We start from the raw sequence: 18,892 nt of genomic DNA, 5'->3' as shown, positions 1-18,892 counted from the left end.
CTACCTTCTGATTGTCACCAGATAGGCAGGAAAGAAGTGTGCTTTTGAAATTAAGATTCAAGGCCAGACTTTGTTAAACTATACAAATTGTATCCCTCTGAGAAAGACCAAACCTATCAGCCACTTTTGTGTATTGCCATCATTTTTTAAACTTGCATTTTTTTTGTTTGTTTTTTGGTTTTTGGTTTTTTTTATATATTTTATTGATTTTTTTACAGAGAGGAAGGGAGAGAGATAGAAAGCTAGTAACATCGATGAGAGAGAGTCATCGATCAGCTGCCTCTTGCACACCCCCTACTGGGGATATGCCCGCAACCGAGGTACATGCCCTTGACCGGAATCGAACCCGGGTCCCTTCAGTCCCCAAGCTGAAGTTCTATCCATTGGGCCAAACCGGTCTCGGCTGTTTGTTTGTTTTTATTGTTTACTTCTAAAGGAGAAAAATTGTCATTATTTTGTGTGAAGAGACTGTCTTCTATGTAGTTTATGGTCAGTAACATAAACCTTCAGTATAATAAAGACTTCATCAATAGGAGTAATTTTGAATTTATTTTATTTCTAATGTTAGAAATGGGTCTCAGTAGCTTAATTCCATGATTTTAAGATTATCCATGTATAATTTGCTCAAGCAATACATTTAAAATGAAAGAACATTCCATTTTTAAAGCTTTTCACTTGATTTTAACTTTGCTAATTACTAACATAATTTAGATACAATGAGCATTAAGAAATAATTTACATACTGCCCAAATTATGTGTGTAAACATTTTAAATATAAATCATTAAATAAGAACAAGATGATGATGATGATGATGATGATGATGATGATGATGAAGGCAGTTAAATGGGAGATCTCTGAACATTGTAACTTTATCCAGTTTTCTAAGAGACAGAAATCATTGTAATGAAAGGACATTACAGATCTATTCCATGGCTTATGATACCTAATTCTCAACATCAGGTCTAATTTGAAAGAACAATATCATCTAAAACTTTATCAAGAGTAAGTTACAAACAAAATATTTATGATAATGTATTTGCTATTTTTTACTGCATCATATAATTAAGGCACTGATAATCAAACAAAACAAATTTTGCTTATATAGAATTATCATATGAAATGTATATAACCTCTATATAAAATACAGCATATAAACTTATTTCATATTTTAATAGCATCATTAGTAAGCAAACTTTCCTTCTCTGCTTATTACATGTCCACCTATTGTCATTAATCTGAATCATTTTATTACAGAAGTTGCACTACATATGTGTAAACATACCCAAGTACTACACTAAATATGTATTTTGCTTTTACATATTTGCGTTTCTATGTCTCTGCATTTTTTCTCTAATAAGGAACTAAGAAAGTTATATGTTAAATTTGTTCATTTTCTATTGTGTCCGTATGCCATGATTTATCCATTTTATAACCAATGAGCAATTATATGATTTCTCAATATGACACCTCAATTTCAGCTATTAATAACAGAATTAACATGCATATTTTGCAAGTATATTCTGTCACACATGTACAAAAAATACTCTAGTATAAAAAGGGGAAGTACAATTAATGGGTCTTGGAATATATGCGTGTTCACATTGAATGCATAATGCCATACTCTTGAACAAAGTTGGTTTATCAATGCATAATCCAAGAAATATAGTATGAATATTTCTATTATTTCAGATCATTTTCAACATTAAAAGCATCACACTAATATTAAAATTTTTATGTTTACGTAACGTATGATTACACTTTACTTTCACAATTCTTTTTTTATTCTATTTTCAAAGTTATCTTTAGTTAGAAAGAATTTGTGTTACTTTTTCCTTTACAGTAACTATAATTCTATATATAATTATTCATATTACATTGTATATTATTTATACATTTATCAATTATTTCATTATAGACTTTTATAACCATACTTCTTCAGATCTCAAATACTCTACTGTTACCAAAAACTTTAATGCAGTGGTGATATACCATTGGTCAAATATTATGTCTTATCACTTTAAAAAAATATAATTACTAAAGGCATGTTGTAGAGAAATTTTAGTGCTGTTTAACAAACTCTGATATAAAGAAATGCTGAATGTTTTCTATTAAGGTATTTTCTCATAGAATGCACCAGGTTATTGCAAATTCTGTCTATAAAGGCAAAGGTTTTGGTTTTCTCAGAGAATTTAAGTGCCACAGTGGCCTCAAGGCAATCTGTTTTAGCTTGCTGTTTCCAAAGATTATAATAAAAGCATGGCCTGAGGGAAAGGCAGTTGAAATCACCATGAGAAGCATCATAACTTCATATGACTCTACTATAGTGAAGATCCAACTTGCTGTTAGAATAGAAATAATGTAAGTGATAAAGAGGAGGAGGAACATTGTCACCATCTTCATGGCCCTTCTATGGGCCTCTGTGCTTGAGTCCCCCGAGCCGGTCAAGTTGAGCTGAAAATTCTTGGTGTGTCTCACCAAGGACAGAAATAGAAGGAGCAAAGAGATCAGGGACAGGAAAAAGGGAATAATATAGGTCAAACTAAGAAGAAGAAGACTTTTGAGACAGAATATTTCATTTTCTTCAAAATGCAAAGTGATATTTGTGTCATGTGCCCTGTAGGAATTCAACCACAATTCACTGAGAGCACCATTCATTAAGAGGTTAAGAGACAGGAGGAAGAAAGACCCCAGTAAAAGCAGAAGCAGCACTCTGTTGATTTTCCACTTCAGCCACGTGAAAAAGGAATGGGAGAAATTGGCTATCTTAAGGAAGTAGAAAATGCTGAGGCAGGTGGCAAACCAGATAGTTAAGTGGTTAGTTATTGCCCGAAGAATACTAACCACCCTTTCTAGTTTACCAGTAGCGTACAGATGTGGAGCTATCCCCATTATAAATGAATCCAAGAGTATCACCAACAGTTGAATGATTCTGGCCAGAGCCAAGCTGGTGAGGATCAGATCAGCTGAGGAAACTTTCCCAGTCCTGAGCCATTCCATGCAGTTCGCCAGTCCGATGAACCCATTTCCCAGCACTCCTAAGATGAGCATTCCTGTTGACACAACCAGAAAGGTGGCCTTCATTTCAATTGACATTGCTATAAGAGTGTTTCTAATGTTGTGCCTCAATGAAAGCTTTATAGTGAAACAGTTGCAGATGGTCATCCATTTACAATGCTTTCCATAAACATTTCCATCATAATTCCGGAAAGAACAACCAAAATTATGCCTTGAGATGTAGTTCCAGGGACCTTCACAAAAGAATAGTCCATTTTGTTTGAATTGTAATTCCAGTGCTAAACTGAACAGTGCTGTAAAGACACAAGCATTTCAGGCCTACCTATAGTATTGCTTACAGTCAGCTACTATACTATCTAATATAGAGGAATATGGTAATTGATCCTCACACCATCACAAAGATTGTGGTGCGCACAGCCAATAGTGAGGGAATATGCTAATTGAGTACCCCTCTCTCATAGATAGCAACACCCACAGCCACAAGATGGCAGGACCCAGACCCCTAAGCTTTGCTGTGCATCTTCTTTCAGAGTCCCCCAGTATCCTGAGCCCCCAGCTGCCCAGGACCAGCCTGAGGCACAGGCAAGTCTCAGAGGGCAGCTACCCAGCCACCCAGGGCCATACCATGCTCACGTAACTAAAGCTGCCTGAAGCTTGTGCTGCCAGCAGTGGCAGCAACAGAGATGTAGGGGGCGTAGCCTATACCTGATCACTAGGTCACTTACAGCCTCTGAGGACTCCCAGACTGTGATAGGGGAAACATGGCTGAGGGACCCCTCTCCAATGAATGAATTTGCATGCACCTGGCCTCTAGTATAAACATAAATGTTCTCTACTTATCTTGACACCAGCTGCAAATTTTCCTTTGTGCCACTGAATATATGGAGGAAAAAAATATGTAAATATGCAAATATGAGAGAGATTATTTTCCACAAATTTGAATTTCTATCTCTTTGGAACAAAAATGTAAATGCAAATATTTTAAATTTTGAATAGCAATTGCTAGGGAAAAAGCTTTTATATAATTCAGTTATGATTTGCTACTTATCAATAAGATCCTTGTACATATCTAGTATTTTTGTTGATGTTATTTAATTTACATAAATCACTTATTGCAATTATTTCTAGTTCAAAGACCACACCCAAGTCCTAGAACAAATAACTAAAAATAATCATGGGGAAATAGTATAGAAGTTAAATCAGAAGTTATAAGCAATGTATGCCAGGAATATACACAAGGCAGCTACAAAAGCTACAATGTAAAATCAATTATAGTTTTGTGAAGTCAGTAATGTTTTGGGAACTTGAATTATTTAGAATTTATGAAGACATGCAGAAATACATTTAAGACTGATGTAAAGGCATGCCAAATTATCAGTGACATGAACAAATATGGCCCCCTTCTAAGCGGAGTAACTTTCTTTCTTTTACAATATCTAATTGGCTTTTCAACTGAAAAGTTTCTGAGGTTTCTAAGTGCCCTCCAATATCCATGTCCTAAACAGAAAGTCTCCTTTCTGGGCAATAGAGTGACTATGTTTTTCAGACTCCCTTACAGATGGTATGGCAATGTCAGTGCTGTGGATCCATGTTTTGTGAATGAAAATTAAGTGCACCATTTATAGGCTCACACCCAAAGCATCTCCCACACAGGCCCTGCTGTCTGCAATGGCCATGATTGAAGCCAATTGTGGAAAGCACATATCTGAGATGGCACACTTGTGATCAGCCTTCTTCCATGGATAACTGTATAGAGGAGACACCTTGAACACATCAGGACTGTGTAAAAAGCAATAGGAAATTTAGATTATGTATGAGTCGCTTTATGTTTTGGAGCCTATTGGTGACTTCTGTTCATTCTCCCAGTCTAAGGCAGGAAATCTATGCCACCTACTGATTTTGTGATAGATTTTGATTTTATTGGTTTTCTAGATCTAATGTGGCTTATTCATGTAATTATTTAATATTTAGAATATCATTTTCTCCAGTTATGCCATGGGCTGGGTTTTATGTTCTGGAGACTTAGCAGGGAACAGGAAAGACATTATCTCAAATTATAGTTCTTATATTCTACTAAGCAGACAAGTGATAAAGAAAAAAAGGAATAAATCAGATGAGTGAAATATATATAAGGTATAGATATTATTGTTAAAATATCATAATACTACCATTTTAGTTGTTGAACAAGGTTATACTGTTCTTTCTTCTTAAAAAAAAATCTTTCTTTCTTTATTGTTTAAAGTATTACATGTTTCCTATTTCCCAGTTTGACCGCTCCCCCAGTCACTTCCACTTCCCATGACAAGCCACACCACCCCAGGTGTTGAACAAGGTTATACATTTCTTTCTTATGATAGAACTCAAAACCAAATATATTTCAACACACTGTCTATTTCACTATTTCCTATAAGATTATAATACAAACAGATCTCAAGACTATTTTTATAATGTTACATAGATGTCATAGATATCAGTTTCCACGTGTTCAGAAAGATCATTGACTTATGTATCATAATTATATACTACACTTATTTTGAGCATATATTTAAGATAGGTAAAAATTAAATGTTTTCTCTGAAGTTTAAAAGGAATCTGAAATAGAAAGATGGACCAGATGATTCCAAATTCAGAGGCCCAAACATGGTAAATATGTAAACTAAATTAATTGATATAAGTTTTTGAATTAGAAAATGTCTTCTCAATTTAAAACCAATAGCATCAGTAAAAACATCATGATTATTTTGCTTTCTTCTTTATTACAATTGTAGTACTTGTTTATTTTCCAATCTTTTACCTATTGTATTAAATCTAATAATCTTTAGTACTATTTATTGTACATGAATATGAAATACATTCTAAATGTGTTTGACATTTTTTAAATTTCTTTACAATCTTTTCTTAAGAGTTCTGATTGTTTTCTATTAGCCAAGAGTAAGAATTCATGATGTAACAATATCTATTTCAAGCAAGTATCCTCAGAGTGTAATTTAGAATTGAATACCCTTGCCATCCCAAAGATTAGAGGTTCAAACAAGAAAATTTGAACTCACTATGGTACATATGTGTGGTACTAATTACAGTGGAAAATGTCAGGAATTCCCTGAGATGAGTTATCAGTCCTTAAAATTGCATAAATATAGAGCATAAATTCTTTGCTTGCAGGATGAGAACATAGAATATGTATGTGAAGTATTCATAAATTTACAATTCTGAGCAATTTCTTACAATATTTTATAAAATTAGATTGTTTACCTGAAAACTATAATGTGGCAATCTTATCATCTTTCTTGTACTTTTTATAAACATGCATCCATATATATTTTTGCGTATATATACAAGCTTTTCTAGTACAAGCTTTTCTAGGTATACCTTAGCTAATTCCATACACATTAAGAAAGGTAGTAGGAAGTACAAAACATTGCAAACTTCACCAGTTTATTTTCTTGCAAAAGACACAAGGTTCCCCGTTGATTTCCTTTCCTTCAGCCAGCACCTCACCTGCCTCAGAAATGACAGAAAGGCTTGTCTCAGCTTCTTATTCCCCCAAATCAGGATGAATGAGTGGCTTGATGGATACAGGGCTCCAAAAACCTTGCAAACCATAGTAAGTGAATTGTTCTGCTGAGTACTTGAATTCCAAACTGAGATGATTTGAACGAAGAAGAAAATGACAAACAACAAGAGAAAGGAAATCACAGTTTGCATGGCTCTTATGTGGACCTCAGTGCTGGGATCTTGGGATTCTTTGCCACTGAGCTGCATCCTCTTGTGATGTTTCCATAGGGAAAAGATTAACAGCAGAACAGCTGTCAGCGACATAGTAAAGGGTATGAAGTTTGCAAGACTGAATATGATCACATTTGAAAGGTATGCAATGTCACTCAATTTGCTCTCCCAAGTGATGTTTCCTTTATATACATTCATCTCCATTTCTGCATTTGTGCTTACCACTGCAAGATGAAAAATCAAGAAGACCAAAGTGCCCCAGAGTATCATGAGAACCACTCTTTTGGCTCTCCATTTTAGGTGAAGAAATATAAGGCTGGAGAAATTGGCTATCTTGAGCAAATAAAGTATGCTGAGGCTACAAGCAAGCCACAGACTAAAATGGTTGCTTACTACCCAGGAAATATGAACAATACTTTTTACTTCTGAATTATAGATGGGTGGATGCAGCACAGTCCCATACCAATTGAATACTATTATTGCGAGCGAAGTAATCCTGGAGACAGCCAGAGCAGTGAGAATTCCATCAGCACAGGAGATCTTGTGTTTCTTGACCCAGTCAATGCAGTTCACCAGCGCTATGAAGCCATTGGCAGAACTTCCTAGAACACATTGCACTATTATGATGATGGAAAGAATGTTCGGTACTAAATTTATCATGTCTAAAAAATAAAAAGCCAAGTCTAATATTATTGGTTGTGAATCCTTTACTATTCTGGCCTTAAGTTCTATTTGCAGCTGATCTTGAATGTGTATAAAATTCTTCTTTCTTTTCAATTCTATGACCAATGCCAAGAAGAAAGCAACAGGGAATGCTAATGCAAGAGTTCAATGTTTTCTTTATGAAAACATTCCTATTACCCAAACAACTCAAATTAACTCCTATTCAAATAATGTCCTTGCTGTAGGCTGGAATATATCATAACTGATGCTCTTGTAAAAGCTGAATTTTCATTTGCCAGCATGCAAATGAAGACATATTCTCTTTCATTGATTTGCAATTTTCTTTGTTTAAGCTCTCCATAATTTGTTTTCATCAACTGTGTCTTTAGGAAAATGTAAAAGCCCAATACTTTTAATATACAGTGAAAGCTGGCCTATATAAAGAAGAGGTAATATGCAAATTGACCATCACATCTACACAAGTTTTCTGCCCCCATTTGGTCAAAGATTGCCACCCCATGTGGACACAAGATGGCCACCATAAGATGACCAACAGAGTAGGGCAGTTGGGAGGGATCAGGTCTGCAAGGCAGAGCTTAGGGGCCAGCAGGTGAGGAGAGTTGAGAGGAGCCTGGCCTGCAAGGAAGGGCAGTTGAGGGTGACAAGGACTTCAGGGGAGGACATTTGGGAGGGATAATACCTACAGTGGAGGGTAGTTGGAGGGAACCCTGCCTGCAAGGGAGGGCAGTTGGGGGAACTTGGTCTGCAGGGGAGGGCAGTTTGGAGGTACAAGGCCTGAAGGTAGGGCCGTTAGGGAGGGCCAGGCCTACACATGAGGGCAGTTAGGGTTGACCAGTCTGGTAGGGAGGCAATTAGGGGTGACCGGGCTAGCAAGGAAGAACATTTGGGGGTGACCAGGCCTGCAGGGAGGGCAGTTGTGGACAACCAGGCATGAAGGGGAGGACAGTTAGAGGCAACCGGGACAGCAGGGGAGGGCAGTTAGAGGTGACCAGGCCTGCAGGGGAGGGCAGTTAGAGGTGACCAGGCCTGCAGGGGAGGGCAGTTAGAGGTGACCGGGCCTCCAGGGGTGGGCTTTTGGGAGTGACCAGGCCTGCAAGGGAAGGCTGTTGAAGGGGAAGCAGGCCTGCAGTGGAAGGCTGTAGGGAGTTTCCAGGTCAGCAGGGGAGAACAGTTGGGGTGGGACCAAGCCTTCAGGGGACGGCAGTTTGGGGCAATGAGGGTGGCAAGGGAGGGTAGTTAGAGGTGACCAGGCCAGCAAGGGAGGGCAGTTAGGGGCAACCAGGCTGGCAGGGAAGGGCAGTTAGGGGTGACCAGACTGGCAAGGGAGAGCAGTTAGGGGCATTCGGGCCTCCAGAGGAACAGTTCAGCATTGATCAAACTGGCAGGGGAGTGGTTAGCAGGTAATTAGTCTGGTAGGCAGAAGCAGTTAAGGGCAATCAGGCAAGTAGGCAGGTGAGTGGTTGGAGTCAGCTGTCCTGGATTGTGAGAGGGATGTCTGACTGTCTATTTAATGCAGTGTTTCCCAAACTTCTCTCAAGATGAGAATCACCTGGTGGAGTTGTTAAAATACAGATTCCTGAATCCCAACTAAGAAGTGCTAAACTAGAATTTTTGGGAACATAGAGGTAAAATTGTATACTTAACTTAGTGCTCTGTTTTAGAGCATTAGTTAAGTATACAATTTTGTATACTTAACTTAGTGCTCTGTTTTAGAGCATTAGTTAAGTATACAATTTTGTATACTTAACTTAGTGCTCTGTTTTAGAGCATTAGTTAAGTATACAATTTTGCCTATATGTTCCCAAAAATTGTAGTTTAGCACTTCTTAGTTGGGATTCAGGAATCTGTATTTTAACAACTCCACCAGGTGATTCTCATCTTGAGAGAAGTTTGGGAAACACTGATTTAATGGGATAAGGCCTAAATGGTTAGTCAGGCATCACTCAAAGGCTCCCAAATTGGAGACAGTTCAGGCTGGGCTGAGGGGATCCCCCTGCCCCCAATCCATGTACGAATTTCCTGCACCTGGCCTCTAGTCAAAGGATAAGGACAAACACTTAAGAGCAGATTAATCCTTCTGATCCGACCTCATTCGTCTTGTGTTCCATTTCCAGAGGTTTCTTAATGGAAATAGATGCAACTACTATTAGAGAATATCTTCATAGATGTTGTAAAAGCTGCATTGTAAGACATTTTTACTATAGCAACAGATATTCAAAATGCAACACAGTAGTTTATGAGACACAACCTCTTTATAACCTCAGGTTGGGCTGACAGTTACAAGACATAGTGTACAAATTAGTAATCATCCAGAAAAAAAGAGGAAAAGAGCCAATGCATGAGTTTATAAAGAAAGAGGTATAGAAGTACCTCAACCTACTTTCCTACAACCAATCCATTGAAGCAAAAGAAGATCTAAGAAAGCCTTAGAATCAGTTTTTCAGATACCACCTGAATTTCATATGTCTTTTAAAAATATATATATATTTTATTGATTTTTTTACAGGAAGGACGAAAGAGGCATAGAGAGCTAGAAACATCGATGAGAGAGAGACATCGATCAGCTGCCTCTTGCACACTGCCTACTGGGGATGTGCCCACACCCAAGGTACTTTCTCTTGACCAGAATCGAACCTGTGACCTTTTCGTCCGCTGGCTGACGCTCTATCCACTCAGCCAAACTGGTTTCGGGCATATGTCTTTATTACTAAGATTCATTGGTGATAATGAAGACACAGGAGAGTTTAAGCTATTGAAAAAAATGTTTCTCCAAATTTCAGGAAATCTACTGACCAGCAGACCCTGATTGATGCATGAACAGATTACTCTGACTCACGTTTTTTGTGAAGGAGTAGGCTAAGGGGCTATTTGGCTTTAGGAAATAAGCATCCTTGATTGCCTGCTTCCTTAGGCTATTATTGTAACAACAGCTTGAACTACAACTAACTATTAGATACAATCAGCAGGGTAAACACCCTTGAGAAAACACATGCCTCTGTAGTGTCCTTAAGCCAGGACATGTCTAAGTGAACACCTGGGGGCTCAGACTTTTTTGGAAAAGTCAAGGCAGGGGCAGGCACCTTCAGCAACTCCTGTCCAATGCCAAGCCACAGAAAGCAGCTACTTGGGCTAGCAGAAAACTTTCTGAGAAGAAAAATGGATCTTGACCTAGCTTGTCAGGTAGAAATAATTTCTGGCCATTACTTGTTAGAGCAATAGAAACTCTAAGGGAAGTTCCATGTGTAACAGCTGATGCAGCAATGCAAGCTGATTGGCCTAGAGCAGGTCTGATGGTCCATGGGCTAAACATAGATGGTCTTCACTCATTCATTCTGGTCTTGTGGTTTCTCCTCTGCAAATTACTTGAAGATTCTGAGAATATCAGGAGGCAGGAAAGACACAAAATAAGGTGGCTTCTCAATGTCATTTTGCATCTCACCAAAGAGTGCATCTCACCAAAAATATTTACCAGAAGTAATGGCTGCCATTTTGTGCTAAGACATAACATCTATTTTCCATTACCAAGCAGCAAATTTATAAGTACAACTTGGAACGATAGAATGCATCTGTTTTACTAGCAAGTATGTACAAAGGCATTAATATCTCAGGAGGGAAATTTCAAAGTTCTGAATTTTTAAAGTTCTTGTGATTTCAAATTTTTTGATAATGATTTTGTTTCCTAAATCAGTACTTTCTTCACTCAGCTATATCCTTTTTAAGTTGGTCATGTTGATTCTACCTTCTGATTGACACCAGTAAGGCAGGAAAGAAGTGTGCTTTTGAAATTAAGATTCAAGGCCAGACTTTGTTAAACTATACAAATTGTATCCCTCTGAGAAAGACCAAAACTATCAGCCACTTTTGTGTATTGCCATCATTTTTAAACTTGCATTGTTTTTTTCTTTGTTTGTTTGTTTTTATTGTTTACTTCTAAAAGAGAAAAATTGTCATTATTCTGTGTGAAGAGACTGTCTCCTATGTAGTTTATGGTCAGTAACATAAACCTTCAGTACAATAAAGATTTCATATATATATATATATATATATATATATATATATATATCCAAAATATAAATACATCAATCAAAGAGACACAATCCTATTCCATGAGTTATTTTTTAGGAGTAATTTTGAATTTATTTTATTTCTAATGTTAGAAATGGGTCTCAGTAGCTTAATTCCATGATTTTAAGATTATCCATGTATAATTTGCTCAAGCAATACATTTAAAATGAAAGAACATTCCATTTTTAAAGCTTTTCACTTGATTTTAACTTTGCTAATTACTAACATAATTTAGATACAATGAGCATTAAGAAATAATTTACATACTGCCCAAATTATGTGTGTAAACATTTTAAATATAAATCATAAAATAAGAACAAGATGATGATGATGATAATGATGATGAAGGCAGTTAAATGGGAAATCTCTGAACATTGTAACTTTATCCAGTTTTCTAAGAGACAGAATTCATTGTAATGAAAGGACATTACAGATCTATTCCATGGCTTATGATACCTAATTTTCAACATCAGGTCTAATTTGAAAGAACAATATCACCGTCGTAAAACTTTATCAAGAGTAAGTTACAAACAAAATATTTATGATAATGTATTTGCTACTTTTTACTGCATCATATAATTAAGGCACTGATAATCAAACAAAAAGAATTTTGCTTATATAGAATTATCATATGAAATGTATATAACCTCTATATAAAATACAGCATATAAACTTATTTCATATTTTAATAGCATCATTAGTAAGCAAACTTTCCTTCTCTGCTTATTACATGTCCAGCTATTGTCATTAATCTGAATTATTTTATTACAGAAGTTGCACTACATATGTTTAAACATACCCAAGTACTACACTAAATATGTATTTTGCTTTTACATATTTGCCTTTCTATGTCTCTGCGCTTTTTCTCCAATAAGGAACTAAGAAAGTTATATGTTGAATTTGTTCATTTTCTATTGTGTCCGTATGCCATGATTTATCCATTTTATAACCAATGAGCAATTATAAGATTTCTCAATATGACACCTCAATTTCAGCTATTAATAACAGAATTAACGTGCATATTTTGCAAGTATATTCTGTCACACATGTACAAAAAATTCTCTAGTATAAAAAGGAGAAGTACAATTAATAGGTCTTAGGATATGCGTATTCACATTGAATGCATAATGCCATACTCTTGAACAAAGTTGGTTTATCAATGCATAATCCAAGAAATATAGTATGAATATTTCTATTATTTCAGATCATTTTCAACATTAAAAGCATCACACTAATATTAACACTTTTATGTTTATGTAACATATTATTACACTTAACTTTCACAATTCTTTTTTGATTCTATTTTCAAAGTTATCTTTAGTTAGAAAAAATTTGTGTTACTTTTTCCTTTTCAGTAACTATAATTCTATATATAATTATTCATATTACATTGTATATTATTTATACATTTATCAATTATTTCATTATAGACTTTTATAACCATACTTCTTCAGGTCTCAAATACTCTACTGTTACCAAAAACTTTAATACAGTGGTGATATACCATTGGTCAAATATTATGTCTTATCACTTTAAAAAAATATAATTACTAAGGGCATGTTGTAGAGAAATTTTAGTGCTATTTAACAAACTCTGATATAAAGAAATGCTGAACGTTTTCTATTAAGGTATTTTCTCATAGAATGCACCAGGTTATTGCAAATTCTGTCTATAAAGGCAAAGGTTTTGGTTTTCTCAGAGAATTTAAGTGCCACAGTGGCCTCAAGGCAATCTGTCTTAGCTTGCTGTTTCCAAAGATTATAATAAAAGCATGGCCTGAGGGAAAGGCAGCTGAAATCATCATGAGAAGCATCATAACTTCATATGACTCTACTATAGTGAAGATCCAACTTGCTGTTAGAATAGAAATAATGTAAGTGATAAAGAGGAGGAGGAACATTGTCACCATCTTCATGGCCCTTTTATGGGCCTCTGTGCTTGAGTCCCCCGAGCCAGTCAAGTTGAGCTGAAAATTCTTGGTGTGTCTCACCAAGGACAGAAATAAAAAGAACAAAGAGATCAGGGACAGGAAAAAGGGGATACTATAGGTCAAACTAAGAAGAAGAAGACTTTTGAAAAAGAGCATTTCATTATCTTCAAACCGCAAAGTCATATTTGTTTCATGTGCCCTGTAGGAATTCAACCACAATTCACTATGAGCATCTTTCATTAAGAGGTTAAGAGACAGGAGGAAGAAAGACCCCAGGAAAAGCAGAAGAAGCACTCTGTTGACTCTCCACTTCAGCCATGTGAAAAGGGAATGGGAGAAATTGGCTATCTTAAGGAAGTAGAAAATGCTGAGGCAGGTGGCAAACCACATAGTTAGGTGGTTAGTTAGTGTCCAAAAAATACTAACCAGCCTTTCTAGTTTACCAGTAGAGAACAGATGTGGAGCTATCCCCATTATAAATAAATCCAAGAGTATCACCAACAGTTGAATGATTCTGGCCAGAGCCAAGCTGGTGAGGATCAGATCAGCTGAGGAAACTTTCCCAGTCCTGAGCCATTCCATGCAGTTCACCAGCCCGATGAACCCATTTCCCAGCACTCCTAAGATGAGCATTCCTGTTGACACAACCAGAAAGGTGGCCTTCATTTCAAATGACATTGCTATAAGAGTGTTTCTAATGCTGTGCCTCAATGAAAGCTTTATAGTGAAACAGTTGCAAATGGACATCCATTTACGATGCTTTCCATAAATATTTCATCATAATTCCAGAAAAACCACCAAAATTCTGCCTTGAGATGTAATTCCAGGTACCTTCACAAAAGAATAGTCCATTTTGTTTGAATTGTAATTCCAGTGCTAAACTGAACAGTGCTGTAATGACACATACATTTCAGGCATACCTGTAGTATTGCTTATTGTCGCTACTATCCTACCTAATAAAGAAGAATATGCTAATTGACTCCCACACCATCACAAAGATGGTGGCACCCACAGCCAGTAAGGAGGGAATGTGCTAATTGACTGCCCCACCCTCAAAGATAGCAGCACCCACAGCCACAAGATGGCAGTGCCCAGACCCTTAAGCCTTGCTGTGCATCTGCCTCCAGAGTACCCTAGTCTCCTCAGCTTCCAGCCACCCAGGGCTGGCCTGAGGCACAGGCAAGCCTCAGATGGCAGCTGCCCAGCTACCAAGGGTCGCCCCACGCTCAGGGAACCTGGGCCAGCTGAGGCTTGTGCTGCCAGCAGTTATAGCAGCATAGATATATGGGTTGCCACCTTTGCCTGATCACCAGGTCACCTATAGCCTCTGAGGACTCCCAGACTGTGAGAGGGGATGCAGGGCTGAGGGACCTCTCTCCAATGAATGAATTTGCATGCACCTGGCCTCTAGTATAAACATAAATCTTCTCCACTTATCTTGACACCAGCTGCAAATTTTCCTTTGTGCCACTAACTAAATGAAGAAAGTAAAATATGTAAACTGGCAAATCTGAGAGAGATTATTTTCCACCAATTTGTATTTCTATCTCCTTGGAACATACATCTAAATGCAAATATTTTAAACTTTAAATAGGAATTGCTAGAGGGAAAGTTTTTATATAATTCACTTATGATTTGCTACTTATCAATAAGATCCTTGTGCATATCTAGTATTTTTGTTGATGTAATTTAATTTACATAAATAACTTATTGCAATTATTTCTAGTTCAAAGACCACACCCAAGTCCTAGAACAAATAACTAAAAATAATCATGGGGAAATAGTATAGAAGTTAAATCAGAAATTATAAGCAATGTATACCAGGAATATACACAAGGCAGCTACAAAAGCTACAATGTAAAATCAATTATAGTTTTGTGAAGTCAGTAATATTTTGGGAACTTGAATTATTTAGAATTTATGAAGAAATGCAGAAATACATTTAAGACTGATGTAAAGGCCTGCCAAGTTATCAGTGACATGAACAAATAGCCCTCTAAGCAGAGGAACTTTCTTTGTTTTACAATATTTTATTGGCTTTTCAACTGAAAAGCTTCTAAGGTTTTTAAGTGCCTTCCAATATCCATGTCCTAAACAGAAAGTCTCCTTTCTGGGCAATAGAGTGACTATGTTTTTCAGACTCCCTTACAGATGGTATGGCAATGTCAGTGATGTGGATCCATGTTTCATGAATGAAAATTAAGTGCACCATTTATAGGCCCACAACCAAAGCATGTCCCACACATGCTGCCCATACATCTTTCTTTGCCCTGCTGTCTGCAATGGCCTTCCATCATGGAGGCCACATGTTTATGATGGCAGAGTTTTGATCAGCCTTCTTCCCTGGATAACTGCATAGAGGAGACTTCTTGAACAAATCAGGACTGTATAAAAAGCAATAGGGAATTTAGATTATGTATGAGTCGCTTTATGTTTTGGAGCCTATTGGCGACCTCTGTACATTCATCCAGTCTAAGGCAGTAATTGGAACCGAGCACATACAGATTTGTTAAGAGGCACTGGAATGGTGAAGAAACAGCCAGGAAAGCTATGCATCCTACTGATTTTTTTAATAAGTTTTTTTTTCCCCATTGGTTTTCCAGATCTAATGTGGCTTTATTCATGCATTAAATATTATTCATTTAATATTTAGAATATAATTTTCTCCATTTATCCCATGAGCTGGGTTTTATGTCCTGGAGACTTAGCAGGAAACAGGAAATACATCATCCCAAGTTATAGTTCTTATATTCTACTGAGCAGACAGGTGATAAAGAAACAAATGAATAAATCAGATGAATGAAATATATACATTATGGTATAGATATTATTGTTCAAATATCATAACCCTACCATTTTAGTTGTTGAACAAGGTTATACTTTTCTTTCTTCTTAAAAAAAATTCTTTCTGCCAAAATTGGTTTGGCTCAGTGGTAGAGCATCAGTCTGCGGACTGAAAGGTCTCAGGTTCGATTCCGGTCAAGGGCATGTACATTGGTTGCAGGCACATCCCCGGTAGGGGGTGTGCAAGAGGCAGCTGGTCGATGTTTCTCTCTCATCGACGTTTCTAGCTCTCTCTCTCTCTCCCTTCCTCTTTATAAGAAAAATCAATAAAATATATATATTTTTAAATTCTTTCTTTCATTTTTTATTATTTAAAGTATTACATATGTCTCATTTTTCTCAGATTGACGACCCCCAAGTCACTCCCACTTCCCAGGACAAGCCCCACCACCCTAGCTATTTAACAAGGTTATACATTTCTTTCTTATGATAGAACTCACAACCAAATGCACTTTAAGATACTCTCTATTTCACCATTTTACATAAGATTATAATACAAGCAGATCTGAAGACATTTATATAATTATTACATAGACATCATAGATAACAATTTTCATATGTGCAGAAAGGTCATTGACTTATGTACCATTATTATATACTATACTTATTTTGAGCATATATTTAAGATAGGTAAAAATTAAATGTTTTCTCTGAAGTTTAAAAGGCATTCTTAAATAGAAAAATGGACCAGATGATTCCAAATTTGGAGGCCCCAAACATAATGAATATGTAAACTAAATAAATTGATATAAATTTTTAAATTAGTAAGTCTTCTGAATTGAAAAACAATAGCATCAGTAAAAACATCATGATTATTTTGCTTTCTTCTTTATTACTATTGCAGAACTTGTTTATTTTCTAAGCTTTCACCTATTGTATAAAATCTAATAATCTTTGGTACTATTTATTGTACATGGATATGAAATAATTCTAAATGTGTTTGTCTCTCCTTAAATTCATTACCTGCATCTTTTCCTAAGAGTTTTGATTGATTTCTATTAGCCAGGAAGTAAGAATTCATGATGAAATAATATGTACTTCAAGCATCTATCCTCAGTGTGTGATATAGAATTGAATACCCTTACCATCCCAAAGATTGGAGGTTCAAACAAGAAAATTTGAACTCACTGTGGTACATATGTGTGATACTAATTACAGTAAAAATGTTAATAATTCCCTGAGATGAGTTATCAGTCCTTAAAATTGCATAAATATACACCATAAATTCTTTGCTTGCAATATGATAACATAGAATATGTAGGTGAAGTATTCATAAATTCATAATTTTGAGCAATTTCTTACAATATTTTATAAAATTAGATTGCTTATTTGAAAAATATAATATGGCAATCTTATAATCTTTCTTGTATTTTTTATAAACATGCACACATATATATTTTTGTGATAAACTTCAGTACAAGCTTTTCTAGGTATACATTACTACCTAATTCCATACACATTAAGAAAGGTAGTAGGAAGTACAAAACATTGCAAACTTCACCACTTTATTTTCTTGCAGAAGACACAAGGTTCCCCGTTGATTTCCTTTCCTTCAGCCAGCACCTCACCTGCCTCAGAAATGTCAAAAAGGCCTGTCTCAGTTTCTTATTACCCCAAATCAGGATAAATGAGTGGCTTGATGGATACAGGGCTCCAAGAACCTTGCAAACCATGGTAAGTGAATTGTTCTGCTGAGTACTTGAATTCCATCCTGAGATGATTTGAGTGAAGAAGAAAATAACAAACAGCAAGAGAAAAGAGATCACAGTTTGCATGGCTCTTATGTGGACCTCGGTGCTGGGATCTTGGGATTCTTTGCCACTGAGCTGCATCCTCTTGAGATGTTTCCACAGGGAAAAGATCAACAGCAGAACAGCTGTCAGCGACATACTAAAGGCTATGAAGTTTGCAAGCATGAATAACATCACATTTGAAAGATGTGCAATGTCACTCAATTTGCTCTCCCAAGTGATGTTTCCTTTATATACATTCATCTTCATTTTTGCATCTGTGATTGCTGCTGCAAGATGAAACACCAAGAAAACCAAAGTGCCCCAGAATGTTATGAGAACCACTCTTTTGGCTCTCCATTTTAGGTGAAGAAATAAAAGGCTGGAGAAATTGGCTATCTTGAGCAAATAAAATATGCTGAGGCTAGTACCAAGCCACAGACTAAAATGGTAGCTTACCATCCAGGAAATATGAACAATAGTTTTTACTTCTGAATTATAGATGGGTGGATGCAGCACAGTCCCATACCAATTGAATACTATTATCGCGAGCGAAGTAATTCTGGAGACAGCCAGAGCAGTGAGAATTCCATCAGCACAGGAGATCTTGTGTTTCTTGACCCAGTCAATGCAGTTCACCAGCGCAATGAAGCCATTGGCAGAACTTCCTAGTACACATTGCACTATTATGAGGATGGAAAGAATGCTCGGTAATAAATTTGTCATGTCTAAAAGAAATAAAGCTTAGTTTAATATTATTGGTTGTGAATCCTTTACTATTCTGGCCTTAAGTTCTATTTGCAGCTGATCTTGAATGTGTATAAAATTCTTCTTTCTTTTAAATTCATGACCAATGCCAAGCAGAAAACAACAGGGAATGCTAATGTTTTCTTTATG

At 36.4% G+C, this 18,892-nt stretch overlaps 3 protein-coding genes and 1 pseudogene across 4 annotated transcripts in view; all 4 read right to left on the bottom strand.

Moving 5' to 3' along the window:
- Window positions 1–18,892, bottom strand: part of LOC311619388 (taste receptor type 2 member 43-like) — a 197,990-nt gene that overhangs the window by 89,584 nt on the left and 89,514 nt on the right. The window lies entirely within an intron of this gene.
- The window catches only part of LOC311618667 (taste receptor type 2 member 19-like), a gene marked incomplete at both ends in the record, with an annotated part of 83,396 nt that overhangs the window by 25,534 nt on the left and 38,970 nt on the right, over window positions 1–18,892 (bottom strand). The gene's annotated exons all lie outside the window — the stretch shown is intronic.
- LOC311618673 (taste receptor type 2 member 20-like) lies at window positions 6,406–7,402 on the bottom strand (annotated as a pseudogene). The gene has a single exon. The product of its transcript is annotated as a taste receptor type 2 member 20-like (transcript).
- On the bottom strand, window positions 17,771–18,721 carry LOC311618672 (taste receptor type 2 member 43-like; the record flags this gene model as incomplete). Its single annotated transcript, XM_084876222.1, has 1 exon — window positions 17,771–18,721. One exon carries the CDS (start codon window positions 18,719–18,721, stop codon window positions 17,771–17,773), a length of 951 nt encoding a protein of 316 aa, XP_084732348.1.

Source organism: Pipistrellus hanaki, assembly GCF_964339955.1.
Source record: "Pipistrellus hanaki genome assembly, chromosome: 3".
Classification (NCBI taxonomy): Eukaryota; Metazoa; Chordata; class Mammalia; order Chiroptera; family Vespertilionidae; genus Pipistrellus; species Pipistrellus hanaki.
This window is presented reverse-complemented; position numbering and strand designations above follow the sequence as displayed.